Below are 19,711 nucleotides of genomic sequence, written 5' to 3'. Positions count from 1 at the left end.
AAAATCAGCACAACAGCACATAACAGGCAGGATGAACTCACAGATTTTCTCCAGGTGATCAGCTGAACAGTAGGGTTCCTTTGTAAGTATTTTCCGTTTATTAATTTGACATATAATGAGCACGTGAATCTGTTTTTGTGTATAAGTAGTTGTTGGATTTATACTTTTATCATAATTGTTGGCATACGGTATTATTTAGTTTGAGCTACTCCGTGTTTGCGTTTATTTTACAGGTGTGTGTTAATGTGATTAATTAAAGGTCATGGCATCCACTGGTGTCACTAGTCACCTGCCTCCAGTCAAGAGTGTGATGGTCTACAGAAATGGAGACCCCTTCTTTTCAGGTTGGAGTAGATTTTTAATAGCTTTGATTGGTTATTTTGGTTTACATGCTTAAAATGTTAAGTGTAGCTCATGATTATTAGGGCTGTATGTACAGAGTTTTATGTATTAATTACTGTTTTATTGCAAATGCATGAACAGCATGTAATCCATGCTTTAAAAAAACAAGCAAACAAAAGAAACTGTTGTAGAATTGGTAATAGGTTTAATGGTTGTAGTGGAAAATGTATTGGTTCTTTCAGTCTACTGGGGTTTTTGCCTTTGTGTGGTATGCTAATTCTAAAATCGTAGTGGAATATGTCACAAAACACATGAGACAGCATTAAAACATAATGGTTTTGATGGTTAATCTGATTGTTTGTATTGTTTTTAATGGTATTTGAAGGGTAAATTCCTATAACTTCTGTGATGGTTTCTGTTCTTATTTTCCCCATGCAGGGATGAAACTTTATATCTAATTTCTGAGGCTTTCAAAACAATATGACATTTATTCTTCCATTTTCTATTCTCTGACACTGAACAAATGCTTATACAATGTTCAGAAGATTGATGCTTAAATAACTCTTTTTAAATGTTATTATCGATGTGTCATGTAAACAAATAGGCTTCGGTCTCAAAAATGCTTTTTAATTAAACTGTCTTAACATTGTAAGTTAAATACATCAGCTGTCAACATGATACCAGTGAATTGCAGAGTTTCCCTCATGAAACATAACCTTGGTTTCATTATAGTAAATGTGGAGCAATCTTTTGAGAACCATTTGTATAACCACAGGTACAATTTCCACATGTAAACAATGGCTAGTGTAGCGAAAAATCTTAATTCATTTTCGTAAGTGTGTAGACATATTGACTATGATCATGTTTTTATGTTGCTGTCCATTTTTTGTGTGTTTAATTTCTTATTAAAAGAAAATAGTGCAGCATATATTTACATAATTATCTAAACTTATCACAGCCACATAGAGTACATCAGATGTTTTGTTTAAAGTGTATTGAAGACCTTTCCAACAAATTATTGTTATTATTATTATTTTATTTGCAGTGAGTAATAATCACATTCAGTTTATTTTGAATTTAGTCTCTAGCTATTTAATTCTGCAGTTCATTTAACAGCCACTGGTGTCACTATAACATAGAGCCCCTGTTAATGCGCAATTTTTCATATTTCCATACATCTTAAATTAAGTGTTTTGTTTTTAAATATATGTATGTCTGTCTGGTCAGGAAGGAGATTCGTGGTAAACCAGAGGCAAATCACCACCATGGATGCTTTACTTAATGACATCACTCTCAATATCGGAGCTCCGCTAGCTGTTCGAACTCTCTATACACCAAGATATGGCCACCGGGTCGCAGATCTCGATGACCTACAGCAGGGGGCGCAGTATGTGGCCGCCGGGTCTGAACGCTTTAAGAAACTGGAGTAAGTGGGAACTCTTTTAGAATGAGATCTGAATCTAAAATTAAACAGCTTTTTTGCTTCATCATTTACACCGATATTTATTTTATGTCCGAAAATCGATATATAAGCCAATAAATCTAAATATTTTAAAATTTGTATATTTTTGTACAGTGAAGAACTGGTTTTATTTTAAAACCTTTAAAATAGTGTGAACTCATCTCTCTACTCAAAGCCAAAAAAAAGCAATAATTTCAAAATTGCAAAATGATTATTAAATTATTTTATTTTCGGCTTAGTCCCTTTATTAATCTGGGGTCGCCGCAGCGGATGCCCTTCCAGCCGCAACCGATCACTGTGAAACATCCATACACACTCATTCACACTCATGCACTACGGCCAATTTAGCTTACCTAATTCAGCTGTACCACATGTCTTTGGACTTGTGGGGGAAACCGGAGTACCCGGAGGAAACCCCACACAAACACGGGGAGAACATGCAAACTCCACACAAAATTGCCAACTGACCCAGCCAATGCTCGAACCAGCGACCTTCTTGCTGTGAGGCGAATGTGCTACCCACTGTGACAAAATGACAAAACTGGATTTAATTGACAAATAAATTAAATATATATATATGTTAAATAAAATGAAAGAACTAAGAACTCAAACCAGCTCAAATATTCTCAAAAAAAAAGTGTTACAGTAATGTACAATTGTTAGTCATTTGACACTTTTATTACTGCACTCCCGCATGATTCTCTCATGCTTACAAGGCAGGCAGATCAGTACAATTACGTAGTTTATTGGCTTAAATATATCGGCCTAATTTTGATATCGGATCGATAATCGATATGGTCGCTGATATATCGTGCATCCCTAACTGTGAGGTAACATATTTTGTTACATTAACTAAACATCAATTCAAGTGGTAATACTATACAGTAAGGTTTCAATTGTTAACATTAGTAAATGCATCAGCTGCATGAATGAACAATGAGCAGCATGTTTCTTACAACATCTTTGTGAGCACTGGGAAGAAAAGGTTATTTTAGCAGTGTAATGTTCACAAATACAACTCTGGATTTTAAGAATGCATTAGTAAATGTCTTAAGCCAAAGGAAAGTGAGTGAGTAAATGTGTTTACACAGGCATCATAGAAAGATTTTGAACCATATGTTTTATATTTAAACATACACTTCTCTTTGCGACCTGTTTTGCTTTAAATGCAATCTTATCTCTGTAGATTAGAAGTATACTTGCCATAATTGTATATGTAAGAGTAAATAATTTAAAGAGAACCGTATTATTTCATTACTGCAGATATTACAGAGCTTAAAATTTACTTGGTGAACAAAAACAAAAGTAGATCCCAAAGTAAAGCACTTCATATATGATTTAATATGCCAGTGTGAGTGAGTGTCATAGATTTATGATGATTGTTTTTTGTGTGTATGTTTAGTTATCTGAGTGCAGGACTGAAGAAAGTTGTTGAACCAGCCCAGGTATATATGTGACTACTCATTCTTTATTTATTTTTTGTGACTTTTTTTTATTCATAAAGCAATCAGCCTTTTGGTCTATGAATGTATGTATTTTATGTTTGTGTATTGATGTTGCTGTGGATGCTTAGCTGAAGTGCCATAAAGAGGAGGAGAGGAAAGTTATTGTCCTTTCCAACAATAAAAGGCCAGGGGAGACGCACTTATTAGCGTTATCATGCCAGAAAGCTTGTTGGGGCATGTTTAAGTGCCTGACCCTTTAATGCTGCACACAGAGCTGCTAAAACCACTGTTGATAATAGCATTGAGAGCAGGGGACACTGACTCAGCATCGACACACACACGCACTTCTTTCATGTACACTGACGGAAAATCACTGGCTGTGCATTATCCTGCTTATTACACCGCTAACACTTGAGTTAAGGGCCAAGACTTTCTGATTTGCAGTCATTTTATAATAAAGCGGCTGCAAAGTTAAATAAGAGATACATTCAGCTGTGTGGAAATTAGTTAAGTGTCATTAAATTACATTTTTGTGTCCTTTATGTCGATGCTTTTGTGCTTTCTTTCTCAATAATTGACTTGACCTTCTGTCACTAATACTCTATATTCTGTTTTTGTTTGTCTTTTTTCTTATATTTGTGAGCTGCGTTAGACTTACCGGGTCTAAACCTGGTTACTAGAATGGTGTACCTAATAAAGTGGCCGTTCAGTGTAAATAATACACTTAATTGGCCATTAATAATATATAACTCTTTTTCACAGTCTAAAACACTTGCCAGGCCTAACGTGTCTGCGAAATGGAGAAAGGTCATCACTCTTCCTTGCATCATTCAGTGAGAACTCTTAGATTTCAACACACATGGAAGAATTCTGCGTTTAAATCAGTTTTGGTTGAATCTCAGCTCATTCTTCATCCTCATGTTCTCCCAGTGTGTTTAGAAACGGGGACATCCTCAGTCCTGCCATGCGTCTGATCATTCCTCGACACATGCTGAAAAATCTCGAGCAGATCCTGAGCCTCATTTCAGAAAAAGCCATGCTTCGTACTGGAGCTGTGCGCAGGTATTCATATCATGCTGTATGTTTTATAATCAAATCATGAAGCAGGTTATTGGTTAGGCTGTTTTGATTGAACGTAGTTTACTTTTTCACCTTTTAGGATTTGTACTCTGGAGGGCTTCACAGTGACCTCCGCAGAGGAGCTGGAGACTGGGCAATGCTATGTTGCTGTGGGATCAGAAAGATTCAAGAAACTCCCATATGTGGAGATATTGCTGAATAAAGCAACAGGCAGCAGTGCCGACAGGTGAGGATGATGTTGATGATGAATTATTGGAATCAACAATAGTTACATTTTTATGGATTTTTCACTACCATTCAAAAGTTTGGCACTCGTACATTTTTTAACTTCTTCATTAGGTAAAACTCATTAAATTGATTAAACTGACAGTAATGGCTTTTGTAATGTTAAAACACCCACAGCCACAGTTTCCAAACATTTCAAATTACTTCAGTAATAAATCACATTTAAATTATGTATATAATGTAAAAATAATAACTTGACTTCTAGTTAATCATTTGAAAAAGTGTCAGAAGGTGGATTTATTAAGATGAATTAACTGTTAAACTGCATCCCAATCATCACAAATACTGCAGAAGACCTATTGGAACCCGCATGGACCCAAGATTCTCACAGAAATCAGTCAAGTTTGGTGAAGGAAAAATCATGGTTTGGGGTTACATTCAATATGGGGCGTGGAGGGCAACATCAGCAGCCTGAGGTATCAAGACATTTGTGCTGCCCATTACATTACATTTAACATTATTTCTGCTAAGTGACAACACTTTGTCTCAGCAAAGTCAGACCTTACTGTCCTAATTAAATAATTAAAAATCAAGGCATGATCATATTTTATTTCGGTAAAATAACCGTAATATAGACACCTTTGCCTTTCATAAAAGCCCCTTCTGATACCAAATGATCAACTAGAAGTCAAGTTATTATTTATTATTTGTTCCTAAAACTTGGATGGGCGACAAGACTTTTGTCAGGTTGTGTGCGTGTGCGTGTGTGTGTGCGTGTGTGTGTGTGTGTTTGTGTGTGTGTGTGTGTGTGTGTGTGCCTGTGTGTGTCTGTGTGTCTGTGTGTCTGTGTGTGTGTGTGTTTCCAAATACTATTTGATTGTATTTTTGAACCTGTAGATTCAGCCTTGTTAAGCATGACAGATATCTTTAAGAAGCATTAAAATGATATCTGATGTTTTCAATGCAGACATTATGTAGGAGACAGAGGATTGCAGAGAAGAATTGAGGTACTATTTACACTCACTATACAGTGCAGTTAATATATAGAAATATCATCTCTTTTTGTCTTCTATTTACAAATTATTAAAGTATATTTAATTGCGTGAAAAGATTTACAAAAATAAGGATTTGTTTTACACTCTGTGTTTATTTATTTACCGTTTTTGCTGTTTCCAGACTTTTTAATTTGACCTCAGACTTATATTTATTTTTAATGTGTCAGACTTATACAATTTTAATGCGACAAATTGTTCTATTGAAGTTCCTTATTGTTCTCCTATGACGATCTGACTCAGAGTAGAAAGATGTTTCCCCAGGACACTCACAGTGACTCTACTCTCCTCAATTCACCAGAGGTAAAATAAAAACCAAATATCTCTTCATCATTTTACATTATTCACATAATTATCTGCTAGTATGTGTGATTACATTACTGAGTTTCTCTGTCATACACCAAACCGTTTTAATCATAGCCACAATCCATTATTCATAAAGCAGCATCCATTACTTTTCTATCACTCAACCAAAATCAAAATCCCTCAGATCACTGACCCTCAATGGTGAATGTATCACACTCATCCTGTGAATGGTGTCTGTTTTCAGAGGGAAGGAAGACGTGTGAAGTCCACTGGAGATGATGTGGAGCGAGAGAGTTCACCTCAACCAGTGAAGAGGAGAGGAAGACGAGGAGAACGAGAGGGAGAGAATTCTGTTTTCTATGCCAGACCTGTGAGAGTCCGCAGGCAACAACTCACACACAGACCAACACCTAAAGCCACAACAGGTGAATGTTGATTTTTAAAAAACATTTAAAAAATCAATGAAAATAAGCACCACAACCCAAGTACAGAAAAAGAAGGAATGCTTTTTTAATTGCATTAAAACCAAGAACTTGTGAAATTCTCTTTAACTTTATTTAATTTATTAACAATTAATTCAAATCAGTTATATTCTGTAAACTTAGATTTTGTTTGCTGCAACACAGAATAATGTTTAACACAGTGTCACATCTTTGAAATTACAATGTGTAATTGTCTGGGGACTAGAATACTAGTTGTTAAAGTTTCATGATTTCAGAGCCCAGTGTGTTCAAGGCATCTGAGAGCAGAATGAGGGAGGAAGTTCGAGGTGCTGAGGAGGTCATAGAGGATGAAAACACAGCTGTGGAGCTTCCTGTTGACCAGGTACTCTTCACTCACTGCATGCCTTTGTCCATTCTCATTTCATTTGGGTATGTTCCAGAGATATTTCACCCAGAAATAAAAATTCACTCACTAATGACACTCTCAAAATTAAAGGGACGTGAGCTGTCACGGGGGTGCTACCTTTTCAAAAGGTACACGTTGTACTTAAAGGGTTCATATTGGTACCTCCAAAGTATATTTTAATACCTAAAAATGTTAGAGGAACACTTTTGTACTTTTTAGGTACTAATATGTACCCTTGAGGTAATAAAATGGACCTTTTAGTTACAAATTTGTTTCTTTTGAAAAGGTAACACCCCAGTGACAGCTCGCGTACCTTTATTTCTGAGAGTGTAGTCTCCCTCAAGTGATTCGAATCCTTTATGAGTCTCTTTATTCTGTTGAACACGAAAGAAGATATTTTGAAAAAAGGCCGAAAACCATTGGAAAAACAAATACTATGGAAGTTAATGGTTACAGGTTTCTTCAAAGTAGCTTCTCTTTTGTTCAACAGAACAAGTGAATTGTGGCAGATTTTTCTGTGAACCGTTTGCTGAATCCAGAAGTCTCCATTGATTAACTCTAATCAATGCAAACCATGCAAACAGAGGCTCTTTTTCTACTTATGTGTAATGGGTTACATTCTTGAAGCTTATCACCCTGTATTGCTAGTTGTACATTGCAGTATAATTGTAAATGGGTCCCCTGCTTCTTCCTCTAACCCTAACCCATCAGAGGAAGCAGTTGCCCCAATTCTAACAGATACTATTCGTACTTCAACTCCCATATTCTTTCATGCGTGGCACTGATTTCTATAACAGCTGATTCCACGTTGCTCCCCTATATATACACCCGCTCTTTCCCTTCTTCCAGTGTGAAGTCTTAATTTGCACCGGCTGTCAATTCCAAGCGTTTTCCCATCTGCCTTCCTGTTGCTTGACCTTTGAACTGTATTCTTGTTTTTTGGATTGTATTCTGCCTGCCTTATCCCTTTGGACTGTATCCTCGTTTTGGATTGTTTACTGCCCCCACTGACCTCTGCTTGGTCATGTTGATGTTTTTGTCATTAAATGTTTCTAAATTGGACTTGAATAAAATGCTACACATAGACCTGCATCTGTTTGACCCTTCTTAATATTTTTTGAAGAATTATTTAAGAATTTTTATTTAATTATAACATTGGTTGGATGCTAATTAAACATTAAATGAATGATTAATTGAAATAAAAACAAGTTGTGCATGCAGCAGGGTTGGTTAGTCTACATTTGTAATAAAATAAAATATATTTCTATAATAAGTGACACATTTTAATCAAAGTGTCCTGCTGCAAATAAATGTATAATGCAGATCCACTATTTGAGATAAAAAGTTAAATAAATAACAATAAACATCATTGTATAATAGTGTTTTATTGAAAACTCACATAGAAACACACATATATAGCTAAGAGGTGAACTAACCGAAAAACATAACCTTTATCAGAGTAGGTTATGTTCGGAGCTTAAGTTGTTTGGCAGCTTGTAAACCCTGAAAGTTATCCCAGTTTTTTGGAACAGAAACCCGAGATTATCTGTATTCATGTCCTTAAATTTATCAGAGAATGTCACGTAACCTTTCTGGAATTCACCCCCTGATCTCCTCTAAATATGTTTATTATTTTAGAGAGAAGCAGAAATTGTGGAGGATGAGGAGCTCCCTGAAAGAGAATTTGCTGCGTCTGACAAACAGACATGGGATGACACGTCAGCTCCACAGAGAGAAACGCCACATGAACACACAGCTCAGCATAAGACAAACAAATATGACAGCGTAAGATGATGCACGCTGGACATCAGCTTTTGTCTTGTAGTTTACAAAAGCTGATGTCCAAGTTTAAACGTATTTGTGTTTTACATGGAAATGAATTTGTTTTTGAGTATATTATTATTTGCATAGCATTTTTTTGTAAATATTTTGCTATAATTATCTGAGATTTTTTCATTCTGTTTACAATCAGGAGTCACACCATTCCAGATCATCATCGTCGTCATCACTCAGACTTTCCCCACGACATGAAGAAACACTTCAAGAGCCTGTCGGTTAATCAGTTTAATACTGTTTATTTAATGTTTTTAACCATATATGCTCCACCATCTTTAATTGCTGTACCGTTTCAGTTATGTAACTACTGATGCGTTGTAAAACCCAAAAAGTTAAGGTAACTCGAACCGTTTGAGGAAAGCGATTGCAACAAACCATTAAGTTCAAAAACTAATGCTAAAGAGTACTGTGAACTTAATCCATTTGAGTAAATAAAGTCATTTGAGCACAATAAAACCAGATAAATGAAGAGAACTCAAACCAACTAAGTACTGTAAAACCAAATACTGTTTCAGTTATGTAACTACTGATGCATTGTAAAACCCAAAAAGTTAAGATAACTCAAACTGTCTGAGGAAACCGATTAAAACAAACCATTTGGGTAAAAAACGAATCTATATGAGTACTGTGAACTTACTCCATTTAGGTTGAAGTAATGATGCATTTAATTAACTCATTACCTTCAACACTGAGTTCAAAACTCTTTTCAAATGAGTAGAATTAACTTTCAGTCAATTTTGAGTTAACTACACTCATTTCATTTGATTAAGTTGACTGTTGGGTTTTACAGTGTGGTACATTCTCAAATAAAATGTTACCAATCTGTCACTGGGAGATACCCTTTCAGAAGGTACTAACATGTTCCTTTAACTAAATGGTGTTGTCTTTGGTACCATACAATTCCCTACAGAAATATTGTTTTTAGGAAATTGTATGGCACTAAATCATTGTTACGCAAGTTATAATCCACTTAATACCTGGTAACAACCTTTTGAACATAGATCTGTACATTTAATTTCCAACAAAACTGTCATAAACCTTTTTAAACCATTCGTCAGATTATTACTGAAGAAGCAAACAGGTAAGGTGAATATGAAAAAGTTGATTAAAGTTTAGAATTTAGTTGTGCCTCAAAATTGACTTCAATATCTTTAATAACTGTGCTTTTTGTAAGATTTTAACATTAAGACCCTTTTGCTTAATGTGATCATTTTTGACCACAAACAACGTTAAATATGACAATTTTTCGGGACCATTTAATCTTTTCTGGTAATGCCCATCCATAACTATTTTTGTGCTCAAATGACAGTAAATATCCAGTGAAAATTGCCAAAAAAAGGGGGTGGATTTAAAGGGGGGCGGGAGGTCTGACCTCCCTAATTAAGGCTTGTTCCCCTCTTAAAAACATCAATAAAAAAGATGTATGAGGAGGTCTGCTCTGTAATAGTTAAAAAATAGTTTGCTCTGCTCTGTATCTTAAATAAATATTACTAATTAAAATAATAGATAACATAAATATACATTTGACCACCCCTATAATGGTTCATACCATTATGAATGCATGTTTGTGCCAAAAATAATAATTTAGTGGTTTGAAACCAGCAAATCTAGAGCCCCAACAGACAACGTTAGTCTTCACAAAACAATTTTCTTGTAAAATAGGCGTTTGTACTGTAGGTGTCCATTAAACTTGATGCATAGTTTGTATTTTATTATACACTTGCGCACATGAAAGTTAAACAGTAAAATAAAAAATATGTGCAGTCTTTCATGGTCATCCATAAACAGGTCCTTTTTATACTTATACAGTTCATGTAAATTAGATCTGCCTGATGTACATATCTGTTTGTAGAATTATATATAAACATTAACCATATGAATGCATGGTTTTGCTGTGTGTAGATTGGGAGATCCAATGATGAACAGACAGACGGAGATGCTGATTCACCTCGTCAGGCTGCTGAAGAGGATGCAGAAGACTGAGGCAATCCACACACATTATCTGAATATAGACATCACTGTCAAATGAACATCATTTTGGTGAACAGTGCATTTCAAATAATGTACCCTGACCTCACAGCATGCAGACATCCACCGAGACGTATGCTTCTTATCATTTTTATTCCTTCTGTTTCAAAAATATGACCTCTGAATGTAAAAGACATTTAAAATAAAATATCCAACACTGACCACTTTCACATTATTAATACAAATTCATTAAAATTGTCAGTTAACTATATTATGCACACATGTATCTTCGTATGCTCCACAATCCACATAAAGTGCAAAACATTTGGATTTCATTTGATAGTTCAAGTACAAATATAAAGTCCTCCAGTCACGGCGTACACTGAAAATGAGGCAGCACATATAACTGTACATAATCTCACCATCTTCAAACATTGATGTGGCTGAAGCAGATTAAACTTTCCCCACGTTCACCTTCCAGTCCATATTTTAGGTCTCACTGATGTTTCGGGCTCCAATGCCGTGCGTCTCGGAGACATAACTCAGGACACACACCGTCACTCCACACATGATGAGCAACATACCCATTATGGCCCCTACATTAGCAGAGAGACAGTGAGTAGAAAAAAAAACTGCATGGCCAGAAAGAAAGAAATGTTATTAATGCGAACAGCTACTTACCTTTTCCTCCAAACTCTTCTCCAAGCACTTTACCCATCAGCAGTGTAAACAGAAATGTGAGGGAGTTCACCACAGGCACTGCCAAAGACAGATCTGCAGAACAATCAGCTTTTAAAAACTCATGCTGGCTAATATGTGGGTTGTTGACGAGAGGTTGCATTTTCAGTGTCACACATGACAAAAAATTAATAGAATTAGTAATGTAATCATTTAAAAAGCAGTAAATGGTCAATTATTTCTTTGTCTTCTTGTTATAAAAACTTCTGTGTTATTAAATTTTTTTAAACACTTTTGAGCCAAATCTCAAAACTTAAGTCTCAATAGTTCAATAAAATACAAAACAGAAAATCATTCATAAATATCTCAGACCTAATATTATATGTGGCTATATTAGTAAATCCCAATCATTTTTTTCATCCACATACTTTTAAAAACATAGGAACTTGCACTATATGCTACTTTTTTACATTGAGCAATTCCACAGAAAACATTAATTAGTTTATTTTTTGGTGTACCCCATTAAAGATCATGTGACAGAAACCCCTTGTGAAGCCGATGATGTGCACATGTTACAATTTTGTCTACTATTTTTCCACAACTTTTTTGGAACCACTATAATATAATTTTTTGTCTCTTTGTGCGGCACCCCTATTTATTGAAGATGTCATGGTGTCTTGGAGAAAAAATATATACAATTCAAAATAAAATATTTATTATTTATTTTCAAATAAAGTAAATGGCATTATATACAGTGCTCGGCATAATTGAGTACAGCTCATTTTGAAAATTAATATTTTGATCCATTTCTCAGTGAATATAGGCAATGCATTTTAGCGCATTTAAACAAAACAGATTTATTAAACATATATTTATTAAAATAATATTTTAGTCACCAAACATATTAAGAAATTGAAAGATAAAACCATTAAATTCAAGGAAAATATTGCAAAAATAAATTACAACCTACAAAATTTCAGCTAAATTTTTCTTTTTTTTTTTTTGCTTTTGTTGATTTTTCCTCTTTTTAAAATTTGTATTTAATATTTTTCTATAACCTATAAATGTTGGAGTACTAGTTTTTGGACCGTTATCGTAAGCTTCCTATTAAAAATATGAATTTTAAAGACAGATTTATAAGGGGTGTACTTGTATATGTGGCCAACTAAGAAGATAAATCATTTTCATGCTATTGTATGTTATTAAAGGTTGGTTTATGATACAGTTCAGTAAAAATGTAAAAATAAAAGAACTGATGAAGTTAGTGACCCCTTACCTTTTCTCAAACATCATACTTCAAACCACATAAAAAAATCATTTAAAAAATGGTGTTTTGAAAAAGGTTTACTGCTTATTTGTCAACTACCCATGTGCACTAATCAGAAAAGCAATATTTAAAGAAATATTTTCAAAAAACTTTTCCATGGCTGCAAAATGGCTGTGGTGTGTATACTGTATGCCTGATGTTTTAATTAAATACAGTTATAATCCATTTAAAATAGCAACCAGTTATTTTGCATCCCATTTGGTGTACAAAAATAGATTTTTGCAATTTAATTAAACATTGTATAACGTTCGTTTCAATATCATTTCCCAGACAGTCTATCACACTGAACAGTCAAAATCTCAATGTAGAACAGATATTATAAAATGTATGAGATTGAATCAGAGATTGAGCTTTATCCTCATTAACTGTATACACAGTAATGTCAGGCTTAATAAACACAACAAAACACGTTTCTTACCTGTAGAAGCGAGCGTGAAGTAAAACACCAATGATCCACCTTGGTTCAACAGGAATGGCACCAAATACTATTTAAAAATGATATTATAATATCCAAAGTGTAAGCTCCTAAAACTTGATATATACTGAAAAGATTATTATAAATAATAAAACACACCTTGAAGTTGAGAAAGAGAAATTTGAGCTCAGCCAGAAACTGGAGGAGTTTGTTTTTCTTCTGAACCTCCTCAATGCCCTCTGTGCCTTTTTTCAGGAACGGGTTTGTGCCTCCCCACAAGATCGCGACCAACAACAGACAAAACACTTCACCTGGAGGAAACATTTATTAAGACAGACACTTGCACAGGTCAGAATGTTCGATTATAACATATGCAAGTCAACAAATTACAAATGATTAATTTTTACAAAAAGGAAATGAATCAATCTGTTATTTATACATTTCTGGTCGATACTGTCATTTCTTAAACTCTTCTAAACCACAAATACACAACAGTCTTACTTGTTGACACCATGTTTTCGTTTCTTCCGCATGTAAAAAATACTTCCGTTGTCGAAGCACAGTTCTGCTGATATCTATATTACCACAAAAACAGACTGCCGCTCGTTTCAAGCGGATATTGCACATCCATTCTTCATACAGATCTGCAATCTAACTAACATGCTAAGAATGCTAACAGATTTCAAAATAAAAGCTCTTTCAGGACTACACAATACATATGCCGAGCTAGTGTGTTTCCCATACTGATAAACTTCCGGTGACCTGTTATTGTGAGTTTTTTTTCTTCATTTTATCCGATTCCTTTTACAGCGTCGATGTTTATTTAGTTGCTCAAGTGTAAAACGAGACAAAAAGCCATTTGCTCGCACGCGCCCATCATACTCGGCCGGCTAGCGCAGAAGCTCCATTGAATGTACTGGGGCAAAATAAATGCTCATATTATAAAGACATGGCGGGGGAAAATGTTATTTAATGCAGTGCTTCTTCTTCAATCTGAGACCCACTTTATATCGGATATCACTTAGCCAGTGGAGATCGCTGATTTTTAAAGAAAACAGACCTTAAATGCACCGATGTTGCATTGGCTTACAATTCACCTGAAACGATTAACCCAGGTTACTGGCAAATTGAAAGTTCTATTAGCATGCTTCGGCATATACCCCATAACCAAGACTGCAGGTAGGGACTCTTATTATTATATTGGCTTTAGGAGTTTAATAACGACGATAAAAACATTTACATCAAATGTTTTTACAAGGCTTGTAAGTTAATCAAATCAAGGTCATAAATTAAAAAATCAGACATTTTGAAGAACAAAGATTTTATATTTGAATTTTGATATCACTATCATCACAGTCTGTCATAATTCATTTACAAAAATCAGCTTCCATACACAGAAATATGAACAACGTTACTTTAGCACCAAGCACCTAACACAGACATTATATATAAATGAATAAATTACTCATGAAATTATACATACAATACTGCAAAACTGTGTAACAATGTAATGTAACAATACTGTTGTATTCAGTTTAACTTTGATTTAAATGGATTCATTTATGAACACTTACAATTTGCAGATACAGATGTGTGATATAACAAAAACTACAGTAACCACCATAATTTGTAAAACAATGTAAAAGCGCAAATATAATAAACATAATTGAAGTTATTCGTTGAAAATAAAATGACAAGCAATTCAATTAATCTTTATTTCTATAGTGCTTGTACAATGGAAATCGTGTAAAAGCAGCATTGCATAGAAGTTTTATTAAATTGAATCCGTGTCAGTTCAGTTTTCACAGTTGAAGTTCAGTTTAGTCTAATGTAAATGTCACTACTGAAAGCCCAAACACTGAAGAGCATATCCAACGATGTGCAGCTCCACAAGTCCCAAACCAAACAAGCTAGTGCGACAGTGAAACAAACTTCACCAACTGACGAAAGTGAAGGAAAAAAACCTCGACACACACTAGGCTTAGTTCTCCTCTGGCCAATCTTCTTGTGCAGAGCTGCAGTCTAGGCGCCTGAGGCTGGAGAACGCTGGACGTCCATGGTGGAGAAGCTGCAGGTCTGAGTAGGTCACCAGCTGGTTTCAACAATGGCAAAAGTACAGCTGTAGATTAGATGAAAGATGTGATCGTAACATCAAGAAATTCACATGCAGTCAAACTGGTACTCCAGAGAAGTTTAAAGACATGAATGTGGCTTTTTATATGAATTAGGGCTTTTTTTTATTGGTTTGTTTTGTTCATAAAGGGATTACATTGTTATTAATACTTACTTGAAATGGTTAAGAATCAGTACCATGCCTTCATATTCCTTTTCACATTTAGCATATTGAGGTAATATAGATGTGCTCCTCGCCCCACTCATCTTGTAAATAGTAAAGCTCCTATGAGTCCACTCAATATGATGCATGCAAGTGAGAGAATAATGACTGCAATGCTTCCATCTTCAGCGTCTCCTGCAACTAAAACAGACACATAATTTCAGCATTTAATAATTTATTTAAAATTTCCAAACTTGAGCTTGTTAACATTAGTTAGTGTGAGTTTGCAGGAAATATCAGTGAACCACTGTATTTTAATTAACTAATGTTGAGATTAAAAATACTGCAATAAATGTATGGTTCATTGTTGGTTCATATAGAACAGGGGTGTCCAAACACTGTCCTAGAGGACCGGTGTCCTGCAGATTTTAGCTCCAACTTGCCTCAACACACCTGCGAGGATGTTTCTAGAAAGCCTATAGAGCTTGATTAGCTAGCCCAGGTGTGGGGTTGGAACTAAACTTTGCAGGACACTGGCCATCCAGGACTGAGTTTGGGCACCTATGATATAGAAACTTCATTAAGGGGATAGCTCACCAAAAAATAAAGCCTGACTCAATATTTACTCACCCTCAAGTGAGATTCTTTTTTTAAATGTGAGTAAATGATGATAGGGTTTTCAGTTTTAGGTGACCTGTCCTTTACTCTGGTATTCGGGTATATAGATTAGATCAGTGTTTCTCAACCTGGTTTCTGGAGGACCACCAACACTGCAAAATTTGGATGTCTCCTTTGTCTATCACACCCATTACATGTCTTTCTGCTAATAAGCTAATGATCTGAATTAGGTGTGTTTGGTTTAGAAGACATGAAAAATGTGCAGAGCGGTCGGTCCTCCAGGAAAGTGGTTGAGAAGCACTGCTTTAACCAATGGAACCTTATTTTAAAGTGTTACCTAAAGTTAATGAATACGCAATCTCTAGTCTTAATACTTAAAGAAATGTAAGTATTCACTAGTCAGCATTTCTGAAAAGTGAGATTTTATACCAAAAGTTTTCATTTCATAAATTGTCAGGTTTCAAGTATCAAATTTGTCACCAAACATACTGTACAAAATAATAATAATAATAATAATAATAATGCAACAAAAAAATGTATTATGTTTGGTTCCTTTTTTGGTAAAAGAATTGTTTGTCCGCTATATAAAGTGCATTTCAGCTATATAAAGATCATTTTAGTGGAATAAAATGATGCTACGGATCTTAAAATGTTCTTCCTAGACCTGTTAATGCTGGCCAATAATTAATTTCAATTTTAAGAGTGAAATATGGTTAAGGAATGTACAAAATGTAACCTGTTTCTACTTATAATACAAGGTGTTTTCTGTTTTGAAGTATTTGGACCTGGATATGGTAACATACATTTACACTTCACAAGCATAAATCAAAATCTATGATGAAAATCTAAAGAAATGTAAAGATTGAGATAATGTCTTTACTGTAGATCACTGATTTCTGCAGCTTCTGGTTCAGGAGGTGGTTTTTCAGTATAAATGTGACGTTCACTGCTGGCGTCTGGGCCTCATAGCTGCTCTTTACTAAATAAAGCCCATCTTCTGTGTGGTCAAGGAGCTCCAGGTGATGACTGAGGCTCTGGTTGTGTTCGTCCAGCCAGATCACCTCAGGTTTGGGGAAACCCTCTGTCTCAAACTGCACCATCACTGAGGTGGAGTTTGCATGGATCCTCAATCTGGGCTCTGAATAAAAGGCTGGGAAACACATAGGCCTATAAAATCAGACTGACTAGTCAACACTGAGCAGAGCACAGCTATTTCCATATATTATACAACTATCCATGGCATTTGCTGTAATAAATTAATTATAATGTATTGTGTTGCACAATAACAGAGATTATTTACAATTACCTCCATAGTCCAGTTTTATTTTGACTTTTCCTGCTTCTTTCTTGTTTCTCACTTTACACACGTACCAACCCTCATCCTTTAGTCCAACTCCATCTATCCTGAGAGAGGCATTCCCTTTACTAAGCTCTGAAATATACAGTGAGGTCCGGCTGTGGTACTCTGCACTTTGTTGTTCCTGCTGGTTTTCTTTATCAAAGAAAACGTGCACCAGCCTCGAATCCTCCATTCTTTGCCACACAATAGATAGACTTGATAGATCAGGGTCTGGCGTGAAATAACAACCCAGAACAGCTGGACGACCCCTGACTGCAATCACGGCATTATTTGGTGTACTTACAATAAAAGATGCTGAAAGGAGAAAATATTCAGATTTGATTTTAATTTCCATTTGAAAGAGATATCCATATATGAGCTGCAATAACAATTTAATAAAGGAAGTTATAACTGAAATTACTTACCAGCGCTTTTGGCTAAAATACAAAATAGAAGCTGGAACATTTTCCTAAACCCAAGTTTAATATCATCTTCTACAAACAGACAAACGAGAAAAAGTAGCAGCTTGCATACAATTTTACAAAAAAAACTGTTACATATGTATTACATAAGACAACAGGAAATCTGCGGATCACTTCCTGCTCAACAACACCCAGACAGGTGAAGTGAAAACAAAACTTGATTTGTTTTGACAAAACTAATAATTGAATTTGCATTAATGTAGACTAAATGTATAAGTGTCATATGCACTCGTTACTCACATTACATAGGTACAAATGATTGAAGTTATCAGAATTAGAATAGATAATAATATATTTTTCACTATGAATAGTTGCAAAGTAGCCATATCATTTATAAAAATGATACAAGCATATAGAAACAAAAGCATAGCTTACCCTGACAAACAGAACTACATATGTGGACAATTAAATCGTATAAATGCTATTTTTAAATGAGTTAAGGCAACGTACCTACATTGTGTTTTCGCAATGTCAACTTCAGTGGCTTCAGCTCGACAGGTTATGGTTAGTGGAGGTCAGGTTAGTGGAGGAACTATGACGTCAATTTGTATGCAAAAACCCGGAAGCGAGTTAGCATTTTAGCAGTTCCGGTTCCCTCGTCCCAAAGTCAATAGTTTTTTTCAATGGGATTTCAGTTAAATCGCTTAAATAAGGTTCTTGCAAACACAACTTCAATATACCTTCACGTTTAATTCTACGACATAAAACACATCAGTTACATCATACTCTTGAGTTTTTAAATCGATTATGCTTCTTTTAAAAGACGGTTGCTATCAAGTTGCTAAATGGGACTACAGGCGGTGTCGGAGACATTATACGTCATCGAGCTGAACTCGTCTGGCGCGCTGCTCGCTTGTGTTTCGGGCATTTGGATTTCTTTGTTATTTAAGTATTTTCATAAATAGTATATTATAGTTCTAATTGGGAATTCATATTGTGTGTAGATAATGCCTTCACTTGTAAAGACTGTCAAGATTAATTTGTTGATCATTTATTTTAATTAAAGATATGGGGATACAGCTTACCAGCCTGTCTCTGTCCTGCTCTCAGTAATGCAAACGTGTCAATAAATGTGTAAAAATACATACATATTAACTGTCATTTGAACGTGATCAAGTGATTTTTCGTCGGGTTTTTTTCTTCATCTGAACACATTTAACTCTGTCATAACTGCAATATTTACACTCCTCCATAATATGTATAGCAGACGTGACTGTATGGGCTACTTTTCGCTGTACTTCGTGACATAAAAAAAATTGGATGTTGTTCTGTGTCCATGATGGAAGTTGCAGGCATTTGATAGACTTGCTCCTCACGCCTTATTTCTGTCGTCTGTTAAGGTAAGCGGGCTGTGTGCACACGAGCGATACACTTATTTGAATGTGTCTAATGATAATACTAGGTTCATTTATACAGTTTTAAAACGTTTACAACAACCGTAAAGCAAAACAGATGTATTTCCCACGTATAAACGATCCAAAAGGCACGTAGGTCTATGTGTATTTGCGTATTTATTTGTTTATAATATATAGCGTGGATTATAATAAAATAAACAGAGAGATTATCTCTGTCATGGACATTATTTAAAAAAAATAATAATAAGCTTGAAAAGTTGTCCGTAGCAGGGTGGTGCCGACGTCACAGGCGAGCGGCCTGAAGAACCGTAGTCCGTTTGTAGCCTAATGTTAGCTTTTCAGTTTGCATTTAAGATCCAAAAGTGCTAAAAGTTGTTTTTTCGTGTGAGGATTATCCGGCTGGACAAAACGTGTAAGTGTAATGAACAGTGTTTGATTACAGAGCTTATTATTTGCAATCTTCGAAAAGCCTATGGGAAAATCCTATGGGGAATTTATTGAGGAAACCAGTTTTATGCTAGCAGCCGATTAGCCTACAAGGTAACGTCATAGTTCCCCCACTCTATTAGCCTACCTGATTTGGCAACCCCCTGGCATCTTTTATGTTCCTTATATAGTTCCTAATGTGTCATTATGCTGTAATAATTTACTGTTTAA

The 19,711-nt window shown here is 35.1% G+C and overlaps 3 protein-coding genes and 1 long non-coding RNA gene across 8 annotated transcripts; 1 reads left to right on the top strand and 3 right to left on the bottom strand.

The window, feature by feature from the left end:
- Nucleotides 1–10,591, top strand: dcdc2b (doublecortin domain containing 2B). 4 transcript variants are annotated; one of them, XM_056470273.1, is made up of 14 exons: nt 1–82; nt 260–344; nt 1,570–1,768; nt 3,207–3,249; nt 4,012–4,082; nt 4,180–4,311; nt 4,409–4,555; nt 5,522–5,561; nt 5,871–5,909; nt 6,157–6,337; nt 6,631–6,737; nt 8,400–8,546; nt 8,734–8,811; nt 10,500–10,591. In XM_056470273.1, exons 2-14 carry the CDS (start codon nt 263–265, stop codon nt 10,578–10,580), a joined length of 1,347 nt encoding a protein of 448 aa, XP_056326248.1. In that variant the 5' UTR covers nt 1–82; nt 260–262; the 3' UTR covers nt 10,581–10,591. The 4 variants fall into 4 exon arrangements, with proteins under 4 accessions (XP_056326248.1, XP_056326246.1, XP_056326249.1 ...); XM_056470271.1 differs by having other exon boundaries at nt 5,850–5,909; XM_056470274.1 differs by having other exon boundaries at nt 5,850–5,909; nt 8,734–8,815; nt 10,500–10,582.
- A 110-nt stretch (nt 10,592–10,701) lies between these two features.
- On the bottom strand, nt 10,702–13,640 carry tmem234 (transmembrane protein 234). The gene is made up of 5 exons (XM_056470285.1): nt 13,487–13,640; nt 13,145–13,296; nt 12,989–13,055; nt 11,247–11,339; nt 10,702–11,161 (listed from the first exon to the last, which is right to left on the bottom strand). Exons 1-5 carry the CDS (start codon nt 13,497–13,499, stop codon nt 11,055–11,057), a joined length of 432 nt encoding a protein of 143 aa, XP_056326260.1. The 5' UTR covers nt 13,500–13,640; the 3' UTR covers nt 10,702–11,054.
- Nucleotides 13,641–14,289: 649 nt separating this feature from the next.
- On the bottom strand, nt 14,290–15,470 carry LOC130239222 (uncharacterized). The gene is made up of 2 exons (XR_008838679.1): nt 15,273–15,470; nt 14,290–15,104 (listed from the first exon to the last, which is right to left on the bottom strand). It is a non-coding gene; the product is annotated as an uncharacterized LOC130239222 (long non-coding RNA).
- Nucleotides 15,471–16,432: 962 nt separating this feature from the next.
- Nucleotides 16,433–19,285, bottom strand: si:dkey-71p21.13 (CD276 antigen). 2 transcript variants are annotated; one of them, XM_056470277.1, is made up of 4 exons: nt 18,150–19,285; nt 17,643–17,711; nt 17,185–17,532; nt 16,433–17,028 (listed from the first exon to the last, which is right to left on the bottom strand). In XM_056470277.1, exons 2-4 carry the CDS (start codon nt 17,680–17,682, stop codon nt 16,724–16,726), a joined length of 693 nt encoding a protein of 230 aa, XP_056326252.1. In that variant the 5' UTR covers nt 17,683–17,711; nt 18,150–19,285; the 3' UTR covers nt 16,433–16,723. The 2 variants fall into 2 exon arrangements, with proteins under 2 accessions (XP_056326252.1, XP_056326253.1); XM_056470278.1 differs by having other exon boundaries at nt 18,154–19,285.
- Nucleotides 19,286–19,711: the final 426 nt, after the last annotated feature.

This window comes from Danio aesculapii, chromosome 13 (genome assembly GCF_903798145.1).
Source record: "Danio aesculapii chromosome 13, fDanAes4.1, whole genome shotgun sequence".
NCBI classification, from domain to species: Eukaryota; Metazoa; Chordata; class Actinopteri; order Cypriniformes; family Danionidae; genus Danio; species Danio aesculapii.
The sequence above is the reverse complement of the archived record's forward strand: the minus strand, read 5'-3'. Positions and strand labels throughout refer to the sequence as shown.